The following is a 27,049-nucleotide window of genomic DNA, read 5'->3' as shown; positions in this document are numbered from 1 at the left end:
AAGTCAACATGAGGTTGTTGTGGTCAAGATTTTTGCCTGCTGAGATTTGTGGTTATCGTATCAGCAGTGTAAAATCCGACAGGCAAACCAAGCCTCAGGCCAGCCAGAGGAACTGCAGGTGAAGGCAAATGTTCTGATTTCTCTTAGGGATCAAGTTAGCTTCAGTGTCTGAAATAAGTTGATGTTGAAATACTGTTTTAAGTAGAAGTGCCTACTCTTTGAAACGAGAAGCTTTGCAGTTGTGATTGTCTTGCTGCTGAGATTTAAAGATTATATGTTGTGCACGGCAGCATATGTTGTGTGATGGCTGAACTCTTGAACTCTTTGTTTTTGAAGAAATAAATTAATTCTAAAGGGTTGCATGCTTGGAGTGCAGACTGCAGCTTTCCCACACCTGTCCTGTCTACTGCCACCATCAGATTTATAGCCTGTGAGAGTATGAGTTTCTCTGGCCCCCATCCAGAAAAGTGCATAAGCACTGGCTGTTTGGTAGTGATGGGAGAATTGCTGTTCCCCATGGGAGCCTTCCTCTGAGTCACTCACAGCCGATCACCTCAGGTGCTGGGATGGTCAAAGCCAAACTGTCACAGCTCCAGCTGCATGTTGGCACCTGCCCATGGTGGCCGGAGTGGGATTACCTCCAAACCCCACTGCAGCCACGTGGAGGATCTGCAGCTGGTTCAGGACTCTTGAATGCAGGTGCAAGTCTGCTCTTTGGGCCTCGTGGGAACTCAAAAAACAGAATCAATCTTACAAACAAACGGTAACAGTCAGCTTTCTGCCTCTGTGAACTGATACATCCTCACTGACAGCAGCTCCCACTGCTGCTTTTGAGGAAATCATCCCATACCTCAGAATAATCACTGTGCTCAGATCATTCCTTTTTCCTTTTCCAAAAAGCAGCTTGTGTCATATCCTTTGGTAGAGCATTACCATGCATGAGTCTGTAATCACTGCTGCTTGTCACCTTTGGCATCACAGTGATTCCCAGGTTTTGCTAAGCCTGGGGAACATAGTCCAAGTCACCCTCACCTGTCTTGAAGTAAAATGCCACAACAGCCCTGACAGATGAGTTTAGCAACTATAGTGAGCAATTCTTTTAAGTCCTTTTGCATTTCTAATGTGTATTCCATTTCAAAAACAAGCTCATCAGAAACCCTGAACCTGTTTAGATCAGCTAAGTATTAATGTTTGCTGTGAGTAGCCTCCATCTCTTAGTCGATATAGATTCAGGCGGAATGAGGTTTAAAATAAAAAGCTTTTCTTCTTAAGAAGTTCCTAGTCCTCTGCACTAAAGAAGAGCATTTTCACATTACTGAAAGAGAATGCTCAAATGCTTCAGCTGACAAGACTTAAATATGTTTACTTTTAGTCTGGAACATACCATTGAATTTCGGACAATCAAGATTCCTTGTTCAGCTGGTTTTCAGGTGGAACCGGACACTTAAGATTGGATCTGTGCTTTTCAATATTAGCTGCAAACATTTTGACTTCAAAGGCACAGCATTGTGTGTATAAAGGTCCTAAACTAGTATCCTGCAGTTGGATCCAGAGGTTATTAGCTCAAACTAATCTTGTTTCTAGTTGGGAGCTGAGTCACGCTTGGTTGGCAGAGCATGGGCAGGAGAAATTTCAGTTCTTTAGATGGACACAAATCCTACAGGTGTGACTCTCTTTAGGCCTACATAAAGGAATTACCAAGGCGGCCCTGGCTAATTTGTGGGGGAATACAAGATATTGTTAAAATAATTGGGATTTCCCGCCCCCACCCCGCAGTTGAATCCTGCCATATTGACAGTCCAGTCCCAAAATCTCTGGGAAACTCACACCAGCTTTGTTTTTAAAGGTTCATAACCCAGTTCTTCAGCCTTAACAGCTTGTATGTCAAAGCAGCAAGAAATGGCATATACTGATCATTTGTCCCTCAGTTTGAGGATGGGAAAGAAAAACCTCTGAGTAAAACAAAATCCGGAACCACTGCAGCTAGTTCCTCATTGCTAGATTTCCTCCAGTTAAACAGTATGAGACATTTTAAGTGAACTCCAAGTATCTCCCAGCAATATATGAAAGAATAACAAGGGAGGAAAGCTAACAGCCAGTTTCCTGCTAGGCAGAATTTCACAATAATTTCAGCATTTGGGCAGATGGTAATCTAACATAGTTTCAGGCTTACTTTTCTTTCTGTGTAACCAAGTGACATTTAACCAATTAGAATGTATTAAAGGGTTAGAGAACTTGGGCTGTATTCTTGCAGCCTAATGGTAAAGATCCTAAACACTGTATTTTGAAAGTACCATCTAATCTGAGAATCTCAGAGTATGCATTTCCTCCTGCATTCTACAGAATGAATTACCATGCTGAGAAGAGTTGGTAACTTTAACCTGCAGTTTTGTTTTTTCTTGATCATTGTCATTACACATGCTGGAAAATGTATGGATTTCCTGAGACAACTGCATATGTAATCTTGCTCAAATTTATTTTAGACAGTATGCAAAAACTTGTTTTTTACAAAATGTTTATGAAGTTCTAGGCAGGCCTTTTGCCCCCATGTGTAGATTAAGATACTAAGAGGTGGTGACTAATTTATTTGGACAAGACTCATTAAACAGGCAGTACCAGAACAAACCCAAGAAGGCGGCGTTCTGTTTTCTAGGTCCATTGTTAGTCAACCTTACTTCAGCTTTCTAACCAGCTTTCAGGAACCCTTGCAGATGGCTTTTCCAGTTCAGTTTTCATATTGTTATTCAGTCCTTTAAGTATTACCATTTCCACCATGGGAAAAAAGGGAATAAAGTGGTCTAGGGGACACAGAGAAAGTGTCTTTGGAGCCTTTCCCCTGCATATTAATAAATCTGTGTCCTAAACACCCTTCTGTATATATCAGCCCTGGAGACTGGACACTTCCAAATATAAAATAAATGCAGCACAAGTGACCGGATTAAACAAACACTTTCTAAATGCAGTAATAAAACAAACACACTGAGATATTTCACTAGAAAGAGCATGAAAAGCAGTAAGTAAAAAACCACTTGTGATCCTGCTGGAAACATTTTAAAAATTGAGGGATTCAGTGTTTTAAAAGGAGCTGAGAGGAAAGTGACCTCATGCCCACTAGTTCAAATGCAACCCGAATCATTATTTTTTTTTCCTTTTATTGATTTAACATCTTTTTGGATGCTAAATTAATTTGTTTTGAGTCTTGCCAGAAGGCTTAGTGAATGCATGGACCACAGAATGAAATACCTTTTTGTTCCTGGAAGTGATTGCCTGACTTTTGAGGTGCTTTGAGGCTGAGACACTATCCTTAAAATATTTTCTAGGTGCTGAGCAGAAATGTTAATCCTGCCCAACATCACTAAAAGTGTATTTTTCTCTGATTCTTAAAAGACCTTATCACAGCACAGGCAAACTTTGCGCCTCACTGACAGAAAAAAAACAGAACTGACTGATGTTAGCCCTTTCTTTTATAGGAGCCATTACTGACTCAGAGTTTTTCCCAGACTCTCAGGGATCGTTAGTCACCACTAATCCTGCCCTATTTGATAGATTTCTGGGCTCAGAAAGTCCCTGTTTGGAACTCACTCTGTGCTTTCCCAGAAAAGTTTTGGAAATCTCTCAACTGCCTTCTCTAAGCAGCCAACCTCAAAAATCTTCATTTGAAGGCAGTTACTTCTGCTTGTACTCTGATTGTCCCATGTTCTATTTTTTTTTCCCAGTTTCTTTCAAAATGTCAAAAACCTCAGTAAGAGCTGAGTATGCACATGCTGTGGAGGAGACAGCTTTTGGCAATAAACTCTAAAAAGCAGCAACTTGTTTTCTAGGCTGTCAGTCACAGAACAGAGCTTCCAGATCAGCAGATAACACAGTGCAGAGCAGCTTCATGTTCAGACTTGTGCAGATATTTACCTGCCATGGAAGAATAAATCTGAATAGTTTTTGAGCATTTGCACTTAGAAGAGAAGAACTCTGATGGCCAAATGACCATTGGATTTGGGCAGGAGTGGGTGTTCAAACATTGTTTGTCAAGAGCCTTTTGGCTTGGCATAGGAGGTGTTACAGAGTGGTTTTCCATGTGCTTAGCCTGGCAGCTGTTGCCTCAGTTCTTGTGTGCTATTCAGCACATCTTCACTCTGCAAAATTTGAGCCTCACTGAGACTTGGCCATCTCTCACAGATTTGTCGGGACTAGAAGTTTGGTCCTGTTTTAAAACTACTTAATTGATTGTCAGGGGACTACCATAATTATAAACAAATGTCTGTAGACATGCCCAAAATGCCTCCTCCTGGATTTATGTCAGTGGTTTACCCTATGGCCCAACCTAGCAATTAACCTGCAGACTCCAATTAAGACAAACCCACCTAGGTCTCAGGCAGAGCCTGCTCCTGGATGTGCAAATGGAGAAATGCTGTGGGAAGATTTTTATAACTGAAGCAGTGTCACTTCTCTACAAGTCAACATACAGAGTGTCCCAGAGACAAGGATGAAACCCAGGGTGATCTGGGATGTCCCAAGAGCTCCTTAAGTCTTTAGCAGATGTCAGGATCTCTGGTCTACAGCCAGAGAGGCCAAGACTACCTGACTATAAGCCTCATGAGAGAAGCCAGTGGGCTGGGGAATCTGGAGAATCTGGAGCTCTGGAAGAGGTATCTCTCTCTGAAGCTCCAGGACAGCCACACGTTTGGGTAGGATAAAGGGAAGGGTATAAGAAGGCAGAAAAACTTGCTGTAACTAAGTAAGCCAATAAACATGAATTCTTTGGCACTCCTCCGTGTCCTGTCTGGCCCTCTTGGCTGTGTATTTCTACAATTTTAGAAATTAATAGCAGCACTGCCTTCCTTCCCAAGCCTTTGAGGCTTTTTTGTTTTTTTCTATGTGCACACAATTCCATGTGTGTTTAAAAGTGGGAAGGGAGGCATTTGGGGTTTGTAGGAGAAATTCCCATGGTTTCATCTGTGAGAATATGCCTCCCATTTTTTGAGTTCTCCCTGCTCTCTGCTGCACGGTGATGCTGCTCCAGCTGGCCATTGTGGCCACTGGAGGTTGCAGGGAGAAGAATGTTAGTGAGGTGGTTGTGTAGGAAGATTTTATGTAGCAGGACCCAAATTCAAAGTGGAGTCTTATCAGTGAAGATGTTATGCAAGAGGTTAAGAACAACCTGTGATGCTAAGAAAGCAAATTATTACTTTTTGCAGCAGTTTGTAAGGCATTAAATAAAGATGTATAATGGCAGCTAAAAGCATCACTTTCTTTCCCCCTTGGTTTTTTTCCCCTCTATGAACATGTCTGTGACACCCTGCTCAGTGATATGTGACATGGTGGCTTTTGTGTCCAGTCACTGGTAGGAAGTGCTTCAACATAACCATCTGGGAGAGCTTCTCTCCAATTTTGATAATAGAGGGAAAAGTTAACTGGGCTGCCATAAAACAAATAAAGAGAGGAGAAAAAGGAAACCCCAGTGCCTTTTGTTAAGAAGGAACAGATGTAGAGCCATAGCAGCCTGCCAGCTAGGTCAAGTCATATCAAATATTGTGGTTGTTTTCTTGTAGCCTGATCCTCCTTTTGAACTCTCTTTCAGCAATGAAGTTGTAAGGAATGAATTAAAGAAGCTGCCAGCCCTTCCAACACCAGCGCTGAAGGAGCATCCTTCCCTCGCTTACTGGTAATGTATCACTCTCCACACTGCCTTGTGCAGGACCTGCCTCTGGCAGTGTGGTCTGAGAGCGGAGCTGGGATGCAGAGATTCCTGCTCTCTGCCTCTGGGTCTGTCACTGACTCATTGCATGACTTAACACAAGTAGAGCTACCATCCTGGGCCTCAGTTTCCCTATCTGCCAAATTCCTGGCCAAAAATCCACTAAGTGTGCAAATGTCCCGATGAAATCAAGAGGCCTAATGTAACATTTACTTTCACAGCACTTTGAATTTGTGAAAGAGTTTTCCCAGTTGGAAATGTCAGTGTTTTGCACTGCCCTGTCTTGAGTGATTCAGTTTCATCTTGCAAATCCTCTCTATATGGCATAGCTGAACTCATCTCCTTTTATATGAACTCAGTGTTTGGAGGCGGATGCTTGTTTGCTCTGTCTTTATTGCACTGAAAAACAAGCTCAAGGTAGAAGCAGGGTCACATTTAGGTTTTACATGCCACACACATAGATTCTTTGTGCCACCCTGCATATCCCTTTTATCTGTGCAAATAGGAAAGAATTTGGGGAAAGACTCTTCATTAAAGGGGAGATACTTTCACTCCATTTTCTGCTTGTTGCTCTTTCATGTTTGCTTTTAAAGCATTAGGCTACAAGCCTGGGGGTTGGATTGAGCTTCTTTATCTGCTACTCTTTTCATTTCTGCATTTTGGTAATCTCAGGATGGCAGGGGAAAACAAATCAGTTTGTGGGCTATGATGTCAGTCCTTCTCTTTGCCAAAAAGGTCATCCACTTCTCCTAGCATGGCTACAACAGTGGAATTAACTGTACCTAATGTCAAGTCATAGGCAAACTCATCATGAGGTCTCCTAATCCCTTTCTGAGAAAATAAGGAGAGATTCAGAGTTCCCAGCTGAAATTAGGATCACTGACACAATAACTGTGGATCATCCCAATCTCCTGATATTTCTCTCAAAGAACCAAATCAAATCTTCATGAAAAATGATAAATGTAGGCTGCCATATCATTGAAGAAGAATGGTTTTCCTCTTAGGAGCATCTCTTTTTCCAAAAACTACTCCACACACTCAAAAGCAGTACATTTCCAGGTGGCCTGACTGACTGGCTGACTGGCAGACTGGGAGCTCAAGCTGAAAGCCATCTCAAGAGGAGTGATGGGAACAAGTAGGCATTTACAGGGAAAGCAAATCTGACCCTTCAGCAACAACATGGCCTAAGGTCTTCATAAAGTGCCATATAGCGAGAAGAGCCACGTAAAATCCTCGTGCTCAGAATATGAGTATTTGCATTTATACACAAGGTAACAGCACTTGCAGCTGAACTTAATTTTGTGAGGGGTCTCATGTGACTGAGAACAGGTCACAGGTTGGGAAGGTGGTGTTGCCAGTGGAGTAATAAAATCAGAGGCTACAGTCCTGTGACTCCCTTGTGATTTCTTGTCAGTAAGCAGGTCTAAAAGACCTCTTTAACATTAGTAGTTCATTATTTTTTAATGATGGCTTTTTTCTAAACACCCTCTGAAACAGTTAATGCTCTCAGGAAGCGTCTGTTGGTGAATCAGACAAAAAGCCTCAAAATTACAGATCAAACTTCAGTGATCTAAGGGAGCAGATTTTTAAAACTCTGTTCTCTGACATATACATATATGTTCTCTTCACATCACATGCAGATTATATACCAGATGCAGATTTCATCCAAACCTTTTCTGTGAGCAATCAGTTTTATTCTGCAGTTCTTCAGTGTGAGTGCAAGCAGTCACAAGTGAATATCCAACCCTGGAAAGAAACTTTTAAAACATTAAAGATGGGATGGGTAATGGCTCTAATTAGTTTAAAACAGAAAAACAAAAGAACTTTGTACTATATTTTTATCAGCTGAAGTGGATTAAGAGATAATAAAATAGATAATCAGGTAAATACTGTGATACCTTTGGCAAGATGCTGTAAAAGATCTTCATAAAATAATACATTTCCATCACACACCATTAAAAAGCATCAGCTATTGCACCTACCAAATTTAGCAACACCTGTGGGACGAGTCCTCGATTCTTAGATCAGCACAGTTTGTGCCTCTGATTCCACCTTCCTGGGGTCTCCTGGTTCCATACCCTTGGTGTAGGCCTTTCCCTTCACTGTAATTTCTTGCAGCTTTCTCCAGGTTCAGAATAATCAGTTGCACATCTTGTTCTCAAGCATCTTTTGGCATCTCTGATTACTGGTGAAGAAAGAAGGGGCTTTTTGGTGGATTTGTTTCTATTTCTTTTTCTTTTAAATGAAAGCTGAGCTTCTGGTCCTCCCACACAGTCCAGGAGTTGAGGCCCTGAGTTTTGATTTCTCTTGGCCATGCATGGAAACAGACATGAAACCAATCACAGAAACTGGAGAGAACCTTTAGAAATGTGTTAACTCACAGTGCTCCTGTCCTGACCCTTGTCATTGCATTTTATCTCATTTCAGATCCTCCCTAACAAGCCAGCCCAGTACTCAGCTGTCAGTAATAAGGCCAATATGAGGTGCAACAACACAAAAGTGAATGCTAGATTGGGATTTTCAACAGATCATGGGAAGATAGACTTCTCCCAGGTTCCCACTGACTTTGAATGCAAGCTTGTTCTTAGCAACCCAAAACATCAGTGTTGCCAGAAAACCCACCTCTGAAAACATCAGCTGAAAATCACTATTTAGTGATTTTCTCTGGTTCAACACATACCTGAGGCCATGGTCTAGCTCTTGGTCCCTTGGCCTAAGAGGTGATGGTGGCTTCAGAGGGACAGCATACAACTGCAGATAAAGACATTATTTGTTCAATAATGTAATCAAAATGGAAAAGTTAGGTTAGAAACAGAATAACACTAAGGAACAGCAATGAATGGACAGCTATTTAAAACAGCTCAGTGTGCTGGGAAGAGAGGGAGGGAACAACTAACTTTGAAAATCTGGATCTGATGAGAAGCTCAAGGCCTGCATTTGCTTGCAAGTTGTCTGCTGTCCAGTTCTGTAAGCTGCTGGGACAGGAAGGATTTCTTGTTACTTCTAAAGATCCCTATCAGAGTTATCTGCTGCAGAATATCATCCATGTATTAATTTCTGCAGCTTTGGGGGGAATGTTTTATGAGCTGGCAAACAGACAGCAGTGCTTCGGCAGCCTCCATGTCTCTGTCTCCACATTAGTTAAGCATTCTCTGCCAGCCCTGCACTGTGAATGAGTTTCTGTGTCACCCACACAGCAACAAGGCAGAGCAGGAGGGAGAGGAGACGTCAGCTGGTGGTCCCAGCAGTGTCCCAGCACTCTCCCAGCTGTCAATAGCAGCATGGCAGCTGCCTTGAGATGAACAGCTGAAATGATAGGGGAGCATGTTTATAGGCTCTGCTAATGCTCCTTCTGACCCGTGAATGATTTTGCTTGTTTTCCCTGGCATGTGTTGGGCTTAACCCTCCAACCCAGAGCTGGAGGCAGAAAGCAACCTCTGTGCTGGATGATCCTTCTTGTACAGGGCAGTAGAAGGAAAAGGAAGTCCAGATAATTGTTAGAGGAGGGATGTCACACTGATTGTTCTGACTGTGAATGTTTTTCCAGAGTGGACATTGCTATCTGATCTAGGTGCCCTCAGCTCCCTTTGCTGTCAGCAGAGAGAAGCAGCAGTAACCTCCTCCCAAGGAATCTGTCCAAAATAGATTGGATGAATTGTACTGTGGAGTACATATTTCTTTCCCCAGTGACAAGGCCAGTGCTGCAGGCCACAGATCCCACTACTAAATATGGCTTTATTGATATTTCAGGCTTTATATTTTTTGTTCAAAGGAAAGAAGAAACAAAGGTGATACTTGCCTGGCACTTAACATCTGTAGACCACAAAACATTTTACTAAGAAAAATCATCAGTACCCTAATAGAACAATAGAGATATAGTATTGCCTGCATTTGCTTAGAAGAACTGGGTAGAGCCTGGACTCTCCCATATTTCTAGCATGGGTTCAAAACACAACTCTTCGTCCTGCTGTCCAGGAAGGCTCCCTGACATCTGATCTGTCCTTTTGAAGGAAATGAGCCATTGATTGGCTTCCCTACCCAAGGAGTATGGTCTAGGAATATATCAATTGTTTTGTAATAATAATTTGTAAGAAAGCAGAGCACATCCAGAATCACATTAAGTAATCAGCATGTCCAGGTACATCTACTCTTTCCTTGAATGGCAGCAATATGAGAGCTTGATCTGTGCAATAACTGCATAGAGTGGAAAATAAAGCTAGGAGTATTTTCCACTGGAGAAACTCCATTATTTTCTGAGAAGTCACTCCTGGTTTTTTCCTGTCTGAGACAGAGGAATTGCATCCACATGTAATCATGGTTTTAAGAGGTAATTTCAAAGGGCTGTAAGCCCTCTCTGTCTATCTTTTTTATTAAGAATGATGTTTTTTGGAGGTCTTCCAATACTGAACACTCATGTAATTCAGTTATTGCTCCAAAAGTAATCCTGTTTATGATAATCATGGCAGGAGACCCAGGCTCTGCCTTCATGTGCACACCCATAACATCTGTGGTACTTGCTCGGATCAGTGTGCTGAATATTGTTTCATAGCTGTAGAATTTAGAGATCATTTTCTAAGCATTAAAATGATTCTGAGGGACTTGATGGGAGAGCTGGACCATTCTTTTACCTATGCAATGTGTCACTGGCTCAATCAGCACCCTGTTCCTGCTGTGGCCTGCTGATGGGACAGCTCTGAAAAGGGCTCTTTTATTTTTGTAGGGGGAATGGGGGAAGCCACTTGGCGAGTGAGTAAGGAAAGCAGTTAAATAACCTCCCAGATAAACATCAGGCTTGTGAGGGAAAAGCTGGCCCTGCTGACAATCTGACACTGTCTCTGAATTGCTCTTTGCTGCCTTCACTGATGTTTCTGGTTCTTCTTTCTCTCTTCGTTATTAGGGCTGCACAATCCTCAGCTTCCCTGTGGCTCTTCTTTCTAAAAGCTGTTGTGGCTCTGGAGATTCTGGCTCTCTTTCTAAAAGAGATTCTGTCCTCTCTGGCACAGGGGTACGAATGGGGAAGGCTGCAATGAGAAGGAGATGCAGTCATGTTAAGCTGGGCTGGTGAAATGCTTTGCAGTCCTCCACAAAAGCCCCCATGGGCTGCATCTCTGAGCAGCCGTGGTGAAGTCATCTACCATCATCCCACCCTGCTGTGCTCCTTCACACCGCCTAGCAATACAACTGGCTTCAGTTCTGCCTGGGGAAGGATTACCACATGGTGGACAACTGAAAGGCCTCATTAGGGGGTCCTGCTGGATCCAGGAAATGCAGGGAGGGAGGAATGCCAGTTCACATTGCCCTAAACCACATGCAGCCTGGTGGCATGGGATAGACACACGACACGGATGGAAGCTCATGCAGGGCCAGGTGGGGAGGGCACTAAGGTGGCATGAAGGTAGTTTAGGTTTCCCTCCTCTTGGTCTGGCAAGTTCTGTACAGTATCCCCAGGCAACTCAACAGATTCCCTGTCTGTGAGAATCAAAAATAAAATACAAAATAAAGAGCAATAAATTAGTTTTAAACCTGAGGAATTCAGTGTTTTGTCATGCTAGTGTAGCAGAGCAGGTCCTGTGTACATTACATTGCATCCTCGGCTTTGCCATGCTGTGACCTTGCTGGCACAGCTGATTGTGTGCATCAAATAGCTCTGCTGCCCATTCACTGGAGAAGAATGAGTGAAATTCTTTAAAAGTGAACTTACATGTGTCTTTCAACCTGTCATTTGGGCCATGCTGATCTCTCTTGGATGCTCCATCTCTACTGCTTATTGGCACACACTCAGAATTGTTGTCTGACACAGTGGCCCACTAGTGTGCAACAGCCTCCACGGTTCACCTTGGAACACATGATGACATGGTTCATGTCTTTCTACAACATAAAATGATCTTAGTCTCCAAGGAGCTGTTGGAAAGGGGCCCCAGCTCATGCCAGCTCCCAGTGCTTAGCCAGGACTTGCCTGGGGGAATGCAAGTTAGTATAACTCTAAAGTAAGCAAAGGCACATGAATACTTTAGGAGTAAAGAAACTCAAGTTTGAGTGCCCTGGAAATATCTCCTGTCACTGCTGCTATTGGTGCTTCTGTGTACACAAGGAATTCCTGCTGAGAGAGATTGCTCCAAAGTACTTCCAATAGTGTACCTGCAGTTATGCAGTTGCAGTGAGGAGGAATCTGTCAGTCTTAGGGCTATGACTAGCCACCAATTTCTGACAGTTCTGCCCATCTTTCAGAGGACATGATGAGCTTGAAAAGAAGTTACAGCAGTTAGGACAAAGCAGATCTTGAGCAGCTCCAGCACAAATCTGTTTGCCCTCAGTGTAGTATTGTGGGTGTCATTTGTAGATAAGGAAAGGAATGCAGAGAGGGAAAAGTCTGTACAAGTAGGTACCATGTTTGTGAGGAAAAAGGGTTCTTCCAGAGACCCATCTCTTAGAAAACCATTTTTATTCTCAGTCTGTGACTCCCCCTTTATTTACCCTGTTCTGCACCAAATCCCCTCATCTAATGGTTTTGCTTGGCATCTTTTGATTCCATCAGTCAGTAGCTGTGTTAACAGAAGCATCTCTTCAGCTTTGGCAAGATTTTTAGTCATGATAATGCCATTATATAAAACATCCAATTTTTTTCCTTTCCAGTGAGGATCGAGTCATTGAACATTACAAGAAACTAAATGGTCAGACAAGAGGTCAAGCAATTGTGAAGTAAGTGAAACAAGAATTATTTCTTTGTGACCTTTGTTTTATTATGAAGTGTTTCTATGGGACTGTAAATACAATATGTAACTATGCCTCCCATCTCATGCAATGCTTCATTTTAAAGTATTTCTTGGCATAATTATTTATTTATCAAAGTTTTTTTCAGATCATCCTCTCAGCTTCTCAGACGTGTTATTCTCTTCTGTGTTGTTTTGCAGTTACATGAGCATTGTAGAGTCCCTCCCAACATATGGAGTGCATTATTACGCAGTAAAGGTACGTGCTACAAGAAGGTCTTTCACAAATTAAACTCTTGCTGGAGAGGGAGGGAGAGAGGTACAAACAGCCATCCTGCTCTCAGAATACAATACACTGCTACTAAAGTCTCGTTTCACTTCCTGAGGTAGGATAAACTTATTTCAGCTGTGTGTGCATGTTTAGTAAATACAGTTCCAAAGAGGAAAATCCTGTTCTTGGAGATAAAACTCTTGCAGTCCTATTGTGCTGGAGTGTTCAGCTCAGTCAGCAGCATGGCAATGCCAGTGAACCACCACCAAAGGGACAAGCCAGACACATCTCTGGCAGACAATCCTTTTTGTAGCTCCAAGAGGTCAGATCTTTCCCAGATGGCAGATCCATGAACACCTACTTAGGGCCAGCCATGACCTGCATACTGTAGCTCCCCTGACATATGTGGATGGATTGTAAATCTTTTTAATGCCAAACAGTCTTGTATTCTAGAGATAGGTAGCACATTCTAATCACCAAACAGCTCTCCACTTCTGTGTGGACTTCATGCAGCTATTCATGAAGTTCCTCATTTCTTTTGTCTAATGATTTATCACCAAAATTTCTAGCCCCATATTATTATAATTATTACTTCCCTACCTGACCAGCTGTGTAGGTTTGGGTTTTTTTAAGTAGAGAAATCAATAAACATAGAAAGAAAGCTAGAGCCACATTCCCCAGAGCATATTCCCTCATTTATCACCCCTGAAGTTTTGATGTGTTTCGTCATTATCTCTGTGCACAAATCATATGGTTTTTCATACATCTGTAATGTCTTGTACACATGGGGTACTATGAAAACACAAATATCTGACTGTACCTGTCTCAGGAGATGCGTTTCTAGTCTATTCCTGATAATAGGATGTAATAATAAAGTTATTATTATTTTGCAAAAATCATTAGCCTCATCTTTTCTCAGAGGACAGGATCTCTCCAGCACCCTTTGCATCCAGTTCTCTTGGACTACTCTAGATCACGAAAAATGTAGTGGATTGGGCTGGACATTCTATCCTGCAGACTTGAGAGCTATTCCAGTGAGCTCCCCATGGTCAATAAGCAGCAGTGAGCAGCAATGAGGCAGCAAATATTGCACATAATAGGGTTTGCTTCTGCCTGATGTGGGGGTTTGGTTTTGCTGTGTTTTACCCTGCCATTTTCTATCACATTAACAGAACAGATGTAATTTCATTGAGGACTTCAGCTCAGTAAATTGCAGAGACTGGGATCAGATATCAGCCATTACTCCATAAGGACATTTTATTGCACACTCAGACACAAAGCAGTTGGGTCCGAGCCTGTCAGACCTTATCACTTGGTAGCTCTCAGATCCCATTACTGCTGCATTTTCAAGACTAATGCTAAAATCCCTCCACATAATTCAAGTCAGCTGGGTGATTCGCTTTCCTTCCTCTCCAATCTCTGAGTGTTCAGACTGAATAATTTACAGGGAAGAGAAAGAGGATGCACGACTGCACAAGGGACCCATGTCAAACCTCCTCAGCACCCCTGACAGCATTTTGAGTAACTTGATCACATGTGATGTATTTTAAATTGTTTTATATGTCATGGCCAAAAGTGAAACAGATCTCTTCTAAACACTATGGAGCTTTGTGACTTGTGGGAACTCAGCAGGGGGAAATTTAACAACACCCATTCAAAGATATTACTTAGAAACAAATCTTCATCTTGAACAACAACACAGGAAATCTCCAGCATTTCCCCATTATATTCAATATAACTCCCTCTGTTTTCTCTTTCAGGACAAGCAGGGAATTCCATGGTGGTTAGGACTTAGCTACAAGGGGATTTTTCAATATGACTACCATGACAAAGTGAAACCAAGAAAGGTAAGTGTTTGCTTTTCTACCAAGGTCTGGGCTTGCCACACATGTCAAAGCTTGAGTCAAGGGTGTGATGTACACCAAATGCTGGCATTGATTCAACTGATTTTTGAAGGATGTTTGTTTTCTCCTAAACTTGTCTCAATGTCTGCAAAGAATTAATGGACAAAAGTAGCTCATAATTTATTAAAAGTTGTGGAGTTTGGAGGAAATAAGTGTCACTTAATCTTGCAATTTACGTTTCTTTATTGTGTGATTCGTAAGACATAGTTGGGAACTCAAGGCCTGATCCTCTCAGGTGCTGGAGGCCTTCCATTCACTGGCAATGGTGGATTGGGGGTGCTGAGCCAACCCTTGATATTGTACTGTCAAGCCATAAATGATCTGAGAGAGAAAGGAATGAAGAGACAGGAAAACTCCTTCCATTTATTACAAAAAGAAAATTGCATGATTTTCTCAGGACCAGCATTACATTTGATAAGCAACAATTTTCCTAACTGTTGAGTTAATGTCAAGGTAGCAGGGAAAGCTGGTTTTCAACACATGCCTAAAAAAAAGGAAGTTTTGATTCTTGAGCTCAGCCTATGAGGGGGGCCCATGTGTTCTGATTTTCCCAACTAGAATGCCATCTAGTGTAAAAAACCTCATCCCTGAGCACCTGCCCTGCAGGTGGGAATATGGAGCCTGTTAGCAAAAGTGTTGCACTGCAGACCTGTGGAGACATCAGGAGGCAAGGCTTCAGGCCGATTTATAGGCTGCAGAACTGGATGATTTGGAGCAACTGAGCAGCTCTTCTGTGGATGCAAAAGCTTCCACAGTGAATTAAGTTCTGTATTTGTCTTTGCATTGTCTCTGTACCAATTCTTCTTTCACATCCTCTGGTGACATTCAAGGTGGACACTGCCTGGTGCTCACAGAAAGCATCTTCTATTAAAATGAGCTGGAATCAAGGTTTTGGTAGAAAACTGAACTGCTAAGGAGGCAGCAAGAGACAGTAGGTGCATCAAATAGCCTTTTATTCACCCTAGGCTATTAATGGGACTTTTATTCATTAAAGGAAAGGACAAAGAGAGTAAGGAGGTCTTCACAAAGACTAGGAGACACATCTATTTGGGATCAATCATTACCTGCAGGGCAAGACATCCTCACACACGGTAGTTTAAAACATGCCTAGGCTAGGTGTTTGTACCCACATATCTCTAGTAGTGCCAACCCCCCAGGGAAGACATGTACTTAAAAGATGCCTTCAGAAGTCAGTCTCAGGAATACAAACATTTCTTTGGAAGAAATTAGTGCCCTGCCATGACAGGACTCAGCTTTTCACATGTTATAGCAATTATTGTCATCCCTCTTGGGATGAAAGAGTTGGTGGAGAGCATCAGAACAGGTGCTCTGACTGCATGAGAGGAGACACATTTCCACCAGAAGGGTCAAGCCTCCTTTCTCAGCTTTTCTACTTTCTCTTCTCAGCTGTTGAGGGTGATCCACTCTGTTGCACTGGTTTTGGAGCTTGATTAAATCTTCACCAGCCTCTCTGTGTCCCCACTAGCCTACCTCTAGCACTCACACTGCACTTCAAATCAGGGGCTTTAGGCACCTCTGATCCTTCTTCTCCAAGTGTAACCCTAAAAAAAAATAGGGTGCTGGTTTTCTCTTTGTTGGGAATTAGTTTTTTTGGTCCCAGCAAATCATGTATGAAATCCAGGAGACCCAAAGAAATGGTGCTGCCTTAAGTATAAACCACTAAGAACTGTGGCAGAAGTGGTCATTTATCTGTGAGGAAAGGTTGGGTGGGAAGAGAAAGCAGAAATTCCCAGGCTCGGATCTGTCCATTGCCACAATCCAGAGACCACAGCAGTGAAAAGGCAGCCTAGGTGAGCATTTCTCTGCTACATGATGCTTGCAAACCCCGTCTGTTGGCAGAGCTATTCCAAAATGAACAGCCTAAATCAGGGACGGGACTTGGACAGAGTGGCTGAGGCTTCCTTATTTCTCCATGGAGTGATTTTACCTTCTGTGGAGCAAGTCAAAGGCTTCTTACCCTACACAGGTGGTAAAACCCCTCTGGCAAGAGCAGATCAACTGCCTCGGTGAGGCGTAGTGTTTAATCCTCTTGCTAATTAGATTGTAAAATTGCACTTGATAACCCTGGTATCTGGGAGCAGCCTGCCACAGTATCTGATTCATTTCACTGCACCAGCATGTGCTGGTTCAAGTCTTTGCTGAGCAAACGGGAGGGGTAAACTTTACTGAACTTTCTGCAAGGTAAAATTAGTGGGGGAGGAGGAAAGAGATTATGGCTTTTCTGGTCTTTAATATTTTGTTCCTGCACACTGCCGATGCCAGAAACAAATTGAAAACTTAGAATGGAAAAATAAGTCTCCCTGGAAAAAACACAAGCAGAAAATTTTAGCAAGAAACCAGCTGAAATCAAGACATTTATATTAGGTGCATATAAAAACCTTGCTTGTCTTATGAGGGAGATTGTAATGTTTTCCTATATGTCATCCTAGATAGATTTCTATGTTTCTTGTGCTTGCGAGTAAAACTGTAACACACACTAAGCAGCTGAACCTATCTCGGGCAATCCCATTAGCAGTCACTCAAGACCATGATTTCATTAAATTGCTGGAGTAAATCAGCCATGTGTCTCTAGAAAACTAACCAGGTTTGTCATCAAGTTAGATGAGACTGGAGAGGGGAATTTAGGCTGACACAGGGCCAGAACCTCATCCTGCTTGCGCTGTTCTCACTCAGGCACCAAGTTCTCCAGCATTACTGGGGATGCAGCTGAGATGGGTATCTGGCACCTAGTCCTGGGTGGTTCAGATGGGAATGCAGGGCTATTAAACTGGAATGCAGTTGTACCTGGACTGCAGAGACTAATGTGTCTCTGTGTTTCTATGTTCCTTCCTGCCTATACTTGAATTTTGTGCAAGCCCTGAACCTACCCAAAGCCATCACTTTGAGTGTCATCCTTTTTCTTCTGTCTGTTGAGGGCTAGCTCACAGACTCAGCAAGCCCTGTGAAAGGCTTCCCCTTTGCCTGTTGCAGTGCAAATTTGGTCCTTATGAGTTATAATCTGCTGGCTGGTCATTCTTGGGTACGAAGTCATTGCAAAAAGTTTTGGTATACTACACAAAATCCAACGCTCCAGCTGAACAAGAAGAAGGGAGTATCAATTGTGGAAAGATAGCTGCTGTCTTGCCAACCATATACTGAGGCATTTTGGATGCTTGCAGAACCAGTGTCATTTGTGTAGAAGCAGCTCACAGCTTCCAGGGTGAAGTGGACAGAAATGGACAGAATCCATTTCCCTCTGTGTTAAACTTAGCTTCTACAAATGCTTTCTTGTGAAAAGACCAAGCCCATCATTTTCAGTGAAGGGTCATTAGAGGGTTTCTTGCTTGAATTTCAGAGCAATTAGAAAGAAAGCCAAGGCACTGCAGCAGCCCAATGTGAGCATTTGTCTGTGAGTGGTGTGTGTCCATTTTAACCAGCACACAGGGATGTGACTCCACTCCATCCCCAGAGGCTGTACACAAAGAGCTGCAGTGTAGCCTGGAGCTGTGAGATCTGCACACCCAAGTAGTAGCACCAGGCATATCTCTGTTGTTCTAGTGAGATATTCCCACTGATTTAAGAGCCCAAAGGCATTTTTTAGTGCAAACAGCTTAACAGTTAGTAAACAATTAACTACAAGCTGAAGAGTGAATGATTAACAAAGTCAGCCAAAGGACTACTATATGGCAGATAAAAAGAGAGAGAAAATGTTTGACTTATCACCAAAAATAAAATTACCTTAAAGGAGAGTCTGGTAATGTTTAGTTGCTTTGTAATAGGTACGTCTATATAGTGTTATCTCTTTTTTTTCTATAGAAAGCTAGTGGCAATGAAACCTAAAGTGAGCCTTTTTTCTCAGACTTATAAACATTATCACTGCTTACATTATCTGGTTACTGAAGAGAACCCAAAGGGAATAAAGGTTTTTAGAAAAAAGATAAAATGTCAGGCATCACAAAATTCAGCCATTAATGTAGCTTAGCCAAAAATTTCCTTGTGACAGCTACCAGTTTCTGCCATTTCTTCTCAGCATTACCCTTTCTCTGAGATTAAATGAAGCATGCTGTGAGAATGCTCTGTCACTTTCCATAAGGTCTATGCAACAATGTTTGGGTTCTCATGTCAAAGAATTTGATTTTTAGTTTGTAGTGTCATCATGAATCCAAAGCAAAAGTTGGGCTGACTTTCCATTTAAACATGCAAAACCAAGAGGAGAGTTGGACCCATCTTACCAAGCAATGCAGAGTAAATTCAGCAGTTTTAAGTGTCTGATCAGAGAAAAATCACCTACTTGTCAAAAGCATGAGCAAAGTAATCAGCACATTAATTGTGTCCAGAAAGTGAAAGATTGCTGTCCGGTGCCACTTGGCCTTTTCCAAACAACAAGAGATAGAGTGAACTTTCCCAATTCCAGAGGCAAAATGAGATATTTACACAGGAGGAGCAATAGCCTAATTAAGAGCTGCTTTATTGCAGAACAAATAGATCCTCTCTGCTTTAGGGCATAATGAAGCATTGTCAAGTCAGTAATTGCATTGATGGAGTGGTTAAACTTGTGCTTCCTGTGGTGAAGGAATGACAGACCAGTAACTTAAAAAAAACGTAAAGGGTTGATGTGAAATGTACAGAAAGTAGTGAATGATGGGGAGGAGGGAGCTGACAAATTGCTCTCTGTCCTAACTGATCATAGAACATAGGGAGAGCAAAAAAGGCAAAAGAAACATGAAATTCAGATTAGTTACAGGGAGCCCAATTCACTTGCACAGCTCCCTGCCACATTATACATATAATAGAGGCCAAGATGTCAGAAGGATTGAAGATAGCACGAAAAGTGTGACCTTCCATCCAGGGTTTTGACATTGGGTTGGTTATTTTCAAAGAGGATTTTGGGAGGGGTTATAAATCCTCATGTTCAAGGAGGGTGTTTGATTTGACACCAAGTTGGTTTCTGTTGTCAGAGGTATGGAGCATGTGTCTCACTCCTCTCACTGGCATGCTGCTGAGCCACAGGGTGTATTCAGAACAGGCTGGACTTTCTCTAGGGCATCCAGAATCAAGTGAGGTCAGAAAATGTATTGGACTCGTGTTTCATTGGGCTCCTCATCATTTCCTAGGACCTTTGCAAACACCTTTGCATTGCAGACAGGGATAGAAGATTTCAAATTTACAAATGATAAAAAATGAGCAGAAACCATTTCCAGGAAATACTGGTTTAAAAGCTCGTGGAGTCTCAGTGGCACTGCTGTAATAAATTATTCACTGTGATTAGCAGGCTGTTAAGGACTACCTGCTGACTCCTTCTGCTCTGTGCTTTCATTTCTCTTCCTCTTGCTGATCCCTTGTGCTTCTTGGGTTATGGACTTGGCTGTAAACTGAACCAGTCTTCAGGTCACGGTGGGTTCAACTCCTTTTATAGTGCAGTAATTCAGTCTTGGTTTAGTATTTGGAAATGTGGAGCATGGAAGGAGGGAGACATATACAAAGCAAGGTTCCTGCCCATAGACAGAGGTTGCTCACCCAATTTCTTTCCTTAAGACATAATACCCAGACCTGCAAACACTGAAAAGCAGGCACAGTTTAAAGCCTTTCCCTGCAGAAATGCCCTATTCTATCCCCATAAAACAGGAGACCATGTTCTCACCAGCACCTTTTTTGCTGCTGTCTGCCTCAGTTTGGGGTTTCTACCATCCAGCACCAGGCACTTCCCCTTTCAGCACTCACTACTCCATGCCTTACCACTGTGCCAAAGAGCTGCCAAACACAGTGGGAGCTGAATAAATGACATCAAAGCACACTGGGCTGGAAAGCAGGATTATGTCCCTGACATTGAGAACTTCCACAAGATTTGGCTGGACATGCCACTGGGCTGTGATTCAGTGAACATTTTTTTTGGCAGCAGTATCAGCTGAAGTGGCCTTCAGCACTCTCCTCCCCCATCACAATCCTGCCCCCACTGCTCACTTCCTCCCCTGGGCCCCCTCCTCAGCCATCCTGGTATAGCTGTGCAGTTGGGAAGGAAACTGCTCCAGAGAAGGGATTGACTGGCTTAGCACCACCCAGCCATAAAAAGTGGTCACTCTTAACCTCGATCAGTTCCCAATCCCATTCACCAGCTGACCCACAATCAGTATCCTACAGCAAAGCTGTAGGAGCTGGATATGGATACAGGCTGCATAAATCACTGCAGCCAGAGAAAGAAACAGCCATTAACCTACACAGTAACTTTGTGGAGCGAGACAAGAACTTCACAGCTTAGAACAAGTTGGAAGGAGTTCAACTGCATGGAATTTGTCATGGTTGAACCAGGATGAATTAATAGTTGGGTATAAGGTCATCATCCCCACTTTTTTCTCCTTGTAAAAGTTCGTAAAAATTTGCTTTGGTGTGTCTCCCAAACAGGGCTGATTTCAGACAGGTGAGTAGATTGTCATGAACTTTTTAGAATCATACAATAGTCATGCTCCGTTTCCATTATGTAGGTAAATAAATAGTTTTATCAACTACAGTGCTTGCAAACATCAATACACAGTCTTAGGCACTGCTTCTTTATAAAGAAACCAGCACTATTCTGGTGGTTTAGTGTGCTGGGGTGGTACCATTACAGATATAGTTCCCAGGGGTTTTTTGTGAGAATTTACATTCAGAAAGGCTAGAGCATGACGTTCATCCCGTGATCTAGCCAAGTCAAGACCATGGCTACCATTAAATATAGGAGTAGTCCCATCAAAATAAAGCTCCCTTCTCTAAGTCCTTTGTCGTATTCAGGTCTTAAAGAGTAATTCTGTGTAAAAGCAGCAGCCAAGTCTTAAATGATTCTGCAGCACACAGCAGGAACTTCAACCAGATGCAAAGACAAATCACTCCAACAGCACAAAGTAAAACAAATTGGACCTCAGAGCCCTGGAGTTAGGGTGGAGATCTGGAGAGAGATTGAAACCTCCTTGAGCACTTATGCTTGGCTCTGAAGTGGTAGCAGGCTCCTCCACACCCCACCCTGCTCAGATGCTGTCTCTTAGCTCACCAGGGCTGCTCCAAAGGCCTGGGCACTTTTATCATTAGATGAAGTCAGGCAGGGGTCCCATTACTCAGTGGCTGTGACTATGAGGTACCTTTGGTCAGTGTCTGGGCAGGAGGCTCAGCAGGCTCACTGCAGCCATCACCATGAGAGTGGGATTGCTGCTGCCATGGCACCCGCTGTGCAGGCACCCAGCATCACAGGAGTATTTTCAGCCACACAAACTACTGTGCACTGCCACAGCAGCATGGGATGGGAATGGCGATTCCTGAATTTTGGTTCCAAGACTGAGGTACTTTAGCCAAGCCACTGGAGAAGACATGAGGATCTTTAGGAGAGGGAGTAGCAGTAATGGTTTGTGGGCAGCCTAAATCCTTCTAGGGTGCCATAGCTGATTCATAGGCTACAGACTGGGCATCCTTTATCTAATACATGGTATATATTGTGCCAGAAAGGAGAGAGCTCTTCAATGCAGAAAGATCCAGTCACTTTGATGTCCTTTCAGAGAATAAAAGGGAGAAAGTTTAACTTAAACCAATCAGGGAAAAAAAGTTCTTTGTAGATCTGTTGATTTAGACACACACATCATGGTGACAGCAATGCACAATCTAACAGCAGCTACCAGATATATATGTGCAGTGAAAGTGAATTTGGTTGTAGATAAAGTCAAAGTCTAATCTTCCAGTCTATGTACAGTTACAGACACAAATATCAAGTTGCATTTATTTAGACAAATAGTGCTTTGTCCAAATAGCCGCTCTTCCCTCTGTGATCTGATGCTCTGCTGTCTCTCTGAGCCAATAAGCCACTTTGAAATTTAATAGGGAATTGTGTTTCCATAATGGAAATGAATGCAGAGTGGTTATTATATAGACCTAGATGCAATTTGTGTTTGGTCAAGCCAGAAATGTGTGTTTGGTCAAGCCAGAAATGTTTGCTGGGGTGGTGTGGTCCCACAAGAACAGCACACAGCAAAAGGGATCTCAAATTGGACCAGAAATTGTTTGTCTGTTTGGCAAAAAAAGAGGCCTGAAGCCTGAGGCGAAGAAGTAATTAGATAGTGAGCTGGGATTGCTGACAGACCACTGAAAGTCCCTCTTAGCCAAGCCATTCTCTCATTCCATGAGGGAAGGGGGGACGGCAAGCCTCTGGGAAGATCATTGGTAGAGCTTTTCCCACATCAAATCACTCAGGAAATCTTTTTTTTTTTCTTTCTTGTTTTGAGAAGTGAAAGAAAAAAAATACCCCAAACTAATAAAAATAAAGGAACTAATAAAAATAAAGGAATGAATGGAAGTGTGGCAGGATGGAGGACTAAGTTATGGTGCAGTGGCATCCCCATCTCATGACCCAGGGGCACCCTCAGCAGTGGGTCACACTATTTCACAGGTGACAGCCCACGGAAATCTCTTGGTAAATCTGCCCCTGAAACAAGAGCCCATTTGTTTGAGCTAAGATGGTGCTGTTCTGCCTGGACCAAGTCCTTCCTCCTTCACTCTAACTAGTTTGACAGAGGTATGATTGATGGGAGCAAGGTTGGCTTGAGGCAGAACACAAATCCATGCCCGGAAACCATGGCCCCACTGAAATCACTGGGACAAAACTGCCATTGACTTCGCTGGAGCTGTGATTTCCATAGAGTTTAAGGCCAAAAAGGGACCGCTCACAACCTCCACTCTGACCTCCTGCATAACTCAGCTCCTAGAATTTAGCTTGCTGGTTTGTTCAGTGGAGGAAATTACATTTCCAAATAGGAATTTTTTTTGTTATGTTTGTTTTGTCTTTAAACTGCAGGACGAAAGACTTGGGAGTTTGTAGCTTCACTCATGCAAGCTGTGTGAAAATACTGTCATTGTTTTAGTTCCATTGTTTAATACCAGTTTTAGTATTGGGATGTCATCCAGTGCTGGCTCTTGCCTGTAGTGTAGGCAAGGGAAGGGGTTGCATTGGGGCTGTTAGAACACATTATTTCTCTGCCTTTCCTAGAAGCCATTCAGAGTATCCAGTCTGGGTGGTAGTCCATGCATTTGGAAAGATGATTGTTCCTTCTGCATAGAGTGATTTAACAAGGCATTAATCATCTAGGAAGTGTTAAGACTTGAAGGACTGGGAGGTGCCATATAGGTCAGCAGGTCCAACAGCAATTACAGTTGGTCATTTATTAGATCTTTAGAATCAAAGAAAAACATGGGTCAGAAAGGCCTCTGGAAGTCTCTAGTCCAACCTCCTGCTAAAAGCTGGTTACTCATGGCCCTAGTGTTTGACCACTTGCACTGATTGTTTTGGGACTTGGGGTTTTAACTTATATACCTTCTAATAATTTCCCTTGTTGCAAGCTCGTGTCTATTGCCTCTTATACTTTGACTGGGCACCTCTGAGCAAAGTCTGTCTCCATCTTCTTTGTAAATCCCCTTTGGGTCATAAAACCGAGCTAACAGCAGGTAGATCTTCTATAGATTTCTGCAGATGATTTGATTCTGAACAGCCACCAAGAATGCTATCTGAAACCCTTGAGAGTATGTGCATTCAGCTTGTGCTTCATCTCAGGTGATTCAGCACAGAGAAAACAGAAAGAAAATTAGACTTCTGGGCATTTATATTTGTGTCTTAAGAGACCAAATGCGAAATGGCTCACACTGTGTCCCCACAGCGTGCCCAGCCATAGTGCACGTTCCCCAGTTCAGTACCGAGTCTGGCTTTTCTGGGCACAGCAGGCAGAAAACAGTATCAGGAACCCCGTAACCCAGCCTCAGGATTTGGAATTATTCCAGAAGGTACCATGTGGGCATGTTTTTCTAAGTGCCATAGACCAGAAAGCACTGGGTACCTACCTCCAGTGCTGGCCTTCAGCAACCCCCTCTGTCCTGTGTCTGAGCTGAAGGGCAACACAGAACAAGCAACAGCCTCATTACTGCCAGGGGTTCCCAAATAAATGGCACAGTACTTCCACTGAATACTCTGGCAAGGCTCCCTGAGCACAAAGGGAAAGAGCACAGCCCAGTGACTAGCACTAACTCAGGTCCCCACACCTCTCCAAAAGCCCAGGTCACCCAGGCCATGAGTGACTGAGCCAGAAGCAATCCCTGATATTTCATTCACAAAAGGCATTCCCTTCTTTATCAGGAACCTCCAGCATTTTCCAAATACTCTGACGCTGACCCTACCTCCTGGCATGTGCAAACTCCTTAGTACCAGCATGGTCAATAAAAATGGTAAAAAATCCTTCAGAACCACATGGCTGAAATGGATGCAGATCCCTGGGCCCCCTCTCCTCCAGGCTCAGCTTAGTTACGGACCAGCCAGCAAACCACAAGTGTGCTCACAAAAGAAGATTGCGTCTGAAGGGTTTTCACTGCAGCTCTTTGTAACTAGTCACAAACATCTGGTGCCTGGCAAGCTTGCCAGCCTCTTGGAAGGGGTTTCCAGTGAGAAAATTCCTGTAGCTTGCACCTGAATTCTCCACAGCGCACTCTGCAGCACTCAGATCTCTCTCCTCGCTCCTCTTCTGAGCTGCCAGCTTTGTGGAAGCCATTTCTGGCACTGGTTTTCCCATCATGGCCTCCCCACCCACCCCAGCACATTTTAAACAGTGCATGTGGTCTGATGGGGAGCAGTTATTCCCTTGAATGTTCACGAGTTGATAAGCAGTTTTTCAAATTCAAGTGATAGTGCCAGTTCCAGTTTTATTGGCATGATAAAACAGAGATCATGGTGGGGACAGGCCCCTTGGAGGAGGAGGAAATAAGAGTAATTATTTTCTCCTCTTTTACTAGCCCTTTTCACATGCATGTGTGAGTGTGCAGCTGTGCTCAAAAGCCAGTCTCATGGATACTTCCTTAAGTATCTGTTGAAGATTAAATCATCTCATGTGCAGCCTGTAATGATGGCCACTACCAAAAATTGTTCCCATCTGAAAGCTGCCCAGTGCTGCATGATCCAAAACGAGCTACTGACCTCAGAAGAGAACCCAGCAGGCAAACCACCACATCACAGACTTGGCCCTCTGCAGCAGCACTGCTAATTGTGCCCTTGTCTGCGGGCACTGAGTGACGGCAGCTACTCAAGGGCAGAACTGTGCTCTAAGCTTGTGTTAATGATTGACTTTCTCCTAAGCCCCATTTCCAGTGTGTGTGGGGAGATGCTGTCCCAGTCCCTGCTGAGGTACTCTTTGTCAAAGGGTCATTGCACCTCTGATGCAATCCCAGTAAAACCAGTACAAATTGTCCCACCCACCAATGTGCAGGCTTTGGATTCGGCCCAGGAAATTAACCAAAGATAATCATAAGCCAAATAACACAAAACCAGACCCAACCTCAGTGCAGGGAGAGGCAAACCTGGCATGAACATGGATGCTTTGACTCAAACCAGCCCCAAAACCAGCATGCATCTGTTGTCACTACATTTCCACGAGATCCTGTTGAAATTACGACCAGCTCCCTGCCGGGGCTCTATTCCCCAGTGAACGTTGCAAGCACCAGCATGGTAAAAGGATCTTGATGGGTAAAAATTATGCTTCCATTTAGGAAGACCTACTAATGGCACCTTGTGCAACTGTCACTGCATTAACAACATCAATTTGACACCATACATAAGGCGGACAACTGGTGAAGGGAACAGCTTGCTTACATTATGAGGTCTGGCTGAAGGGGCACCTTCAGCTTTGTTTCTCTGGAGGGATTGTGATCGGCTAACAGGAAAGTAGATACTTTCTTGTGGGTATTCATATTTTTGCAAATTGGATTCCTTTTCTGTAGGAAGGGGGAGACCTCTCAGATCAATGTGGAAAAAAGGAGTGGGACACTGTAGAATAATACTTGGGGAGCAAATGGAGCACAGTTATAACAATGGTAAAACATACATGTACGTTCAGGAAAGCAGACCTATGGAATAAAATACACAGACTTAGGTTGTGGGGTCACTTCCACCCTCTCCCTCCCAAGAGTCTGGATTTGCCTCCTTCTGCCAAGGAAAACAAGAAAACTAAATATAAAAATGCAGAAATCTGTGGAGCTGCTCCAGTGCCCAAAACGTAGGTGTCTAATGCTGTTTTAGGCACTGCTGGCGATCCAAGACATCTGCGTGGGGCGGGCAGATACAGCACCGGACCTATGTCAGGCTCCCTCCCACTCGGGGCAGCAGCCAGGGGCCAGGCAGGGAACCCTGGGGCATGGAAAAGGGCACTCCATGCCTACATTTGGGCATCTAACAGCTTCCCCAGAGCCCTGTGTGTTTGGACAGTTGGAGTTAATCATAGAAGAGAAACGAGAAACAGAGCTTCCCTTAGCAAACAGCACTGTGAGATTTGGTAGCAGAGAGGGTAAAATAGAAAATGATCTGAGCACAGGGGACAGTCCAGCAGAGACAGAGGAGGAGGATGGGAAGGACAGCATCCAAACAGAGCAGCTGCCAGCAGCTCAGGAAAGTTTCAAATTCCTTCTGCGCCACGCCGAAGTTTAG

General features: G+C 43.3%; 1 protein-coding gene across 2 annotated transcripts in view; it reads left to right on the top strand.

The window, feature by feature from the left end:
* Positions 1-27,049, top strand: part of FRMD4A (FERM domain containing 4A) — a 209,949-nt gene that overhangs the window by 141,498 nt on the left and 41,402 nt on the right. For both annotated transcript variants that reach the window (XM_041483774.1, XM_041483776.1), the window contains exons 8-11: positions 5,576-5,659; positions 12,326-12,391; positions 12,604-12,661; positions 14,434-14,520. In XM_041483774.1, coding sequence (XP_041339708.1) covers positions 5,576-5,659; positions 12,326-12,391; positions 12,604-12,661; positions 14,434-14,520 — 295 coding nt within the window. The remainder of the gene's footprint in view (positions 1-5,575; positions 5,660-12,325; positions 12,392-12,603; positions 12,662-14,433; positions 14,521-27,049) is intronic.

The sequence above is a fragment of the Pyrgilauda ruficollis genome, unplaced genomic scaffold (genome assembly GCF_017590135.1).
Source record: "Pyrgilauda ruficollis isolate IOZ18807 unplaced genomic scaffold, ASM1759013v1 scaffold61, whole genome shotgun sequence".
NCBI classification, from domain to species: Eukaryota; Metazoa; Chordata; class Aves; order Passeriformes; family Passeridae; genus Pyrgilauda; species Pyrgilauda ruficollis.
Note: the sequence above shows the minus strand (reverse complement) of the source record. Positions and strands in the feature narration are given on the sequence as shown.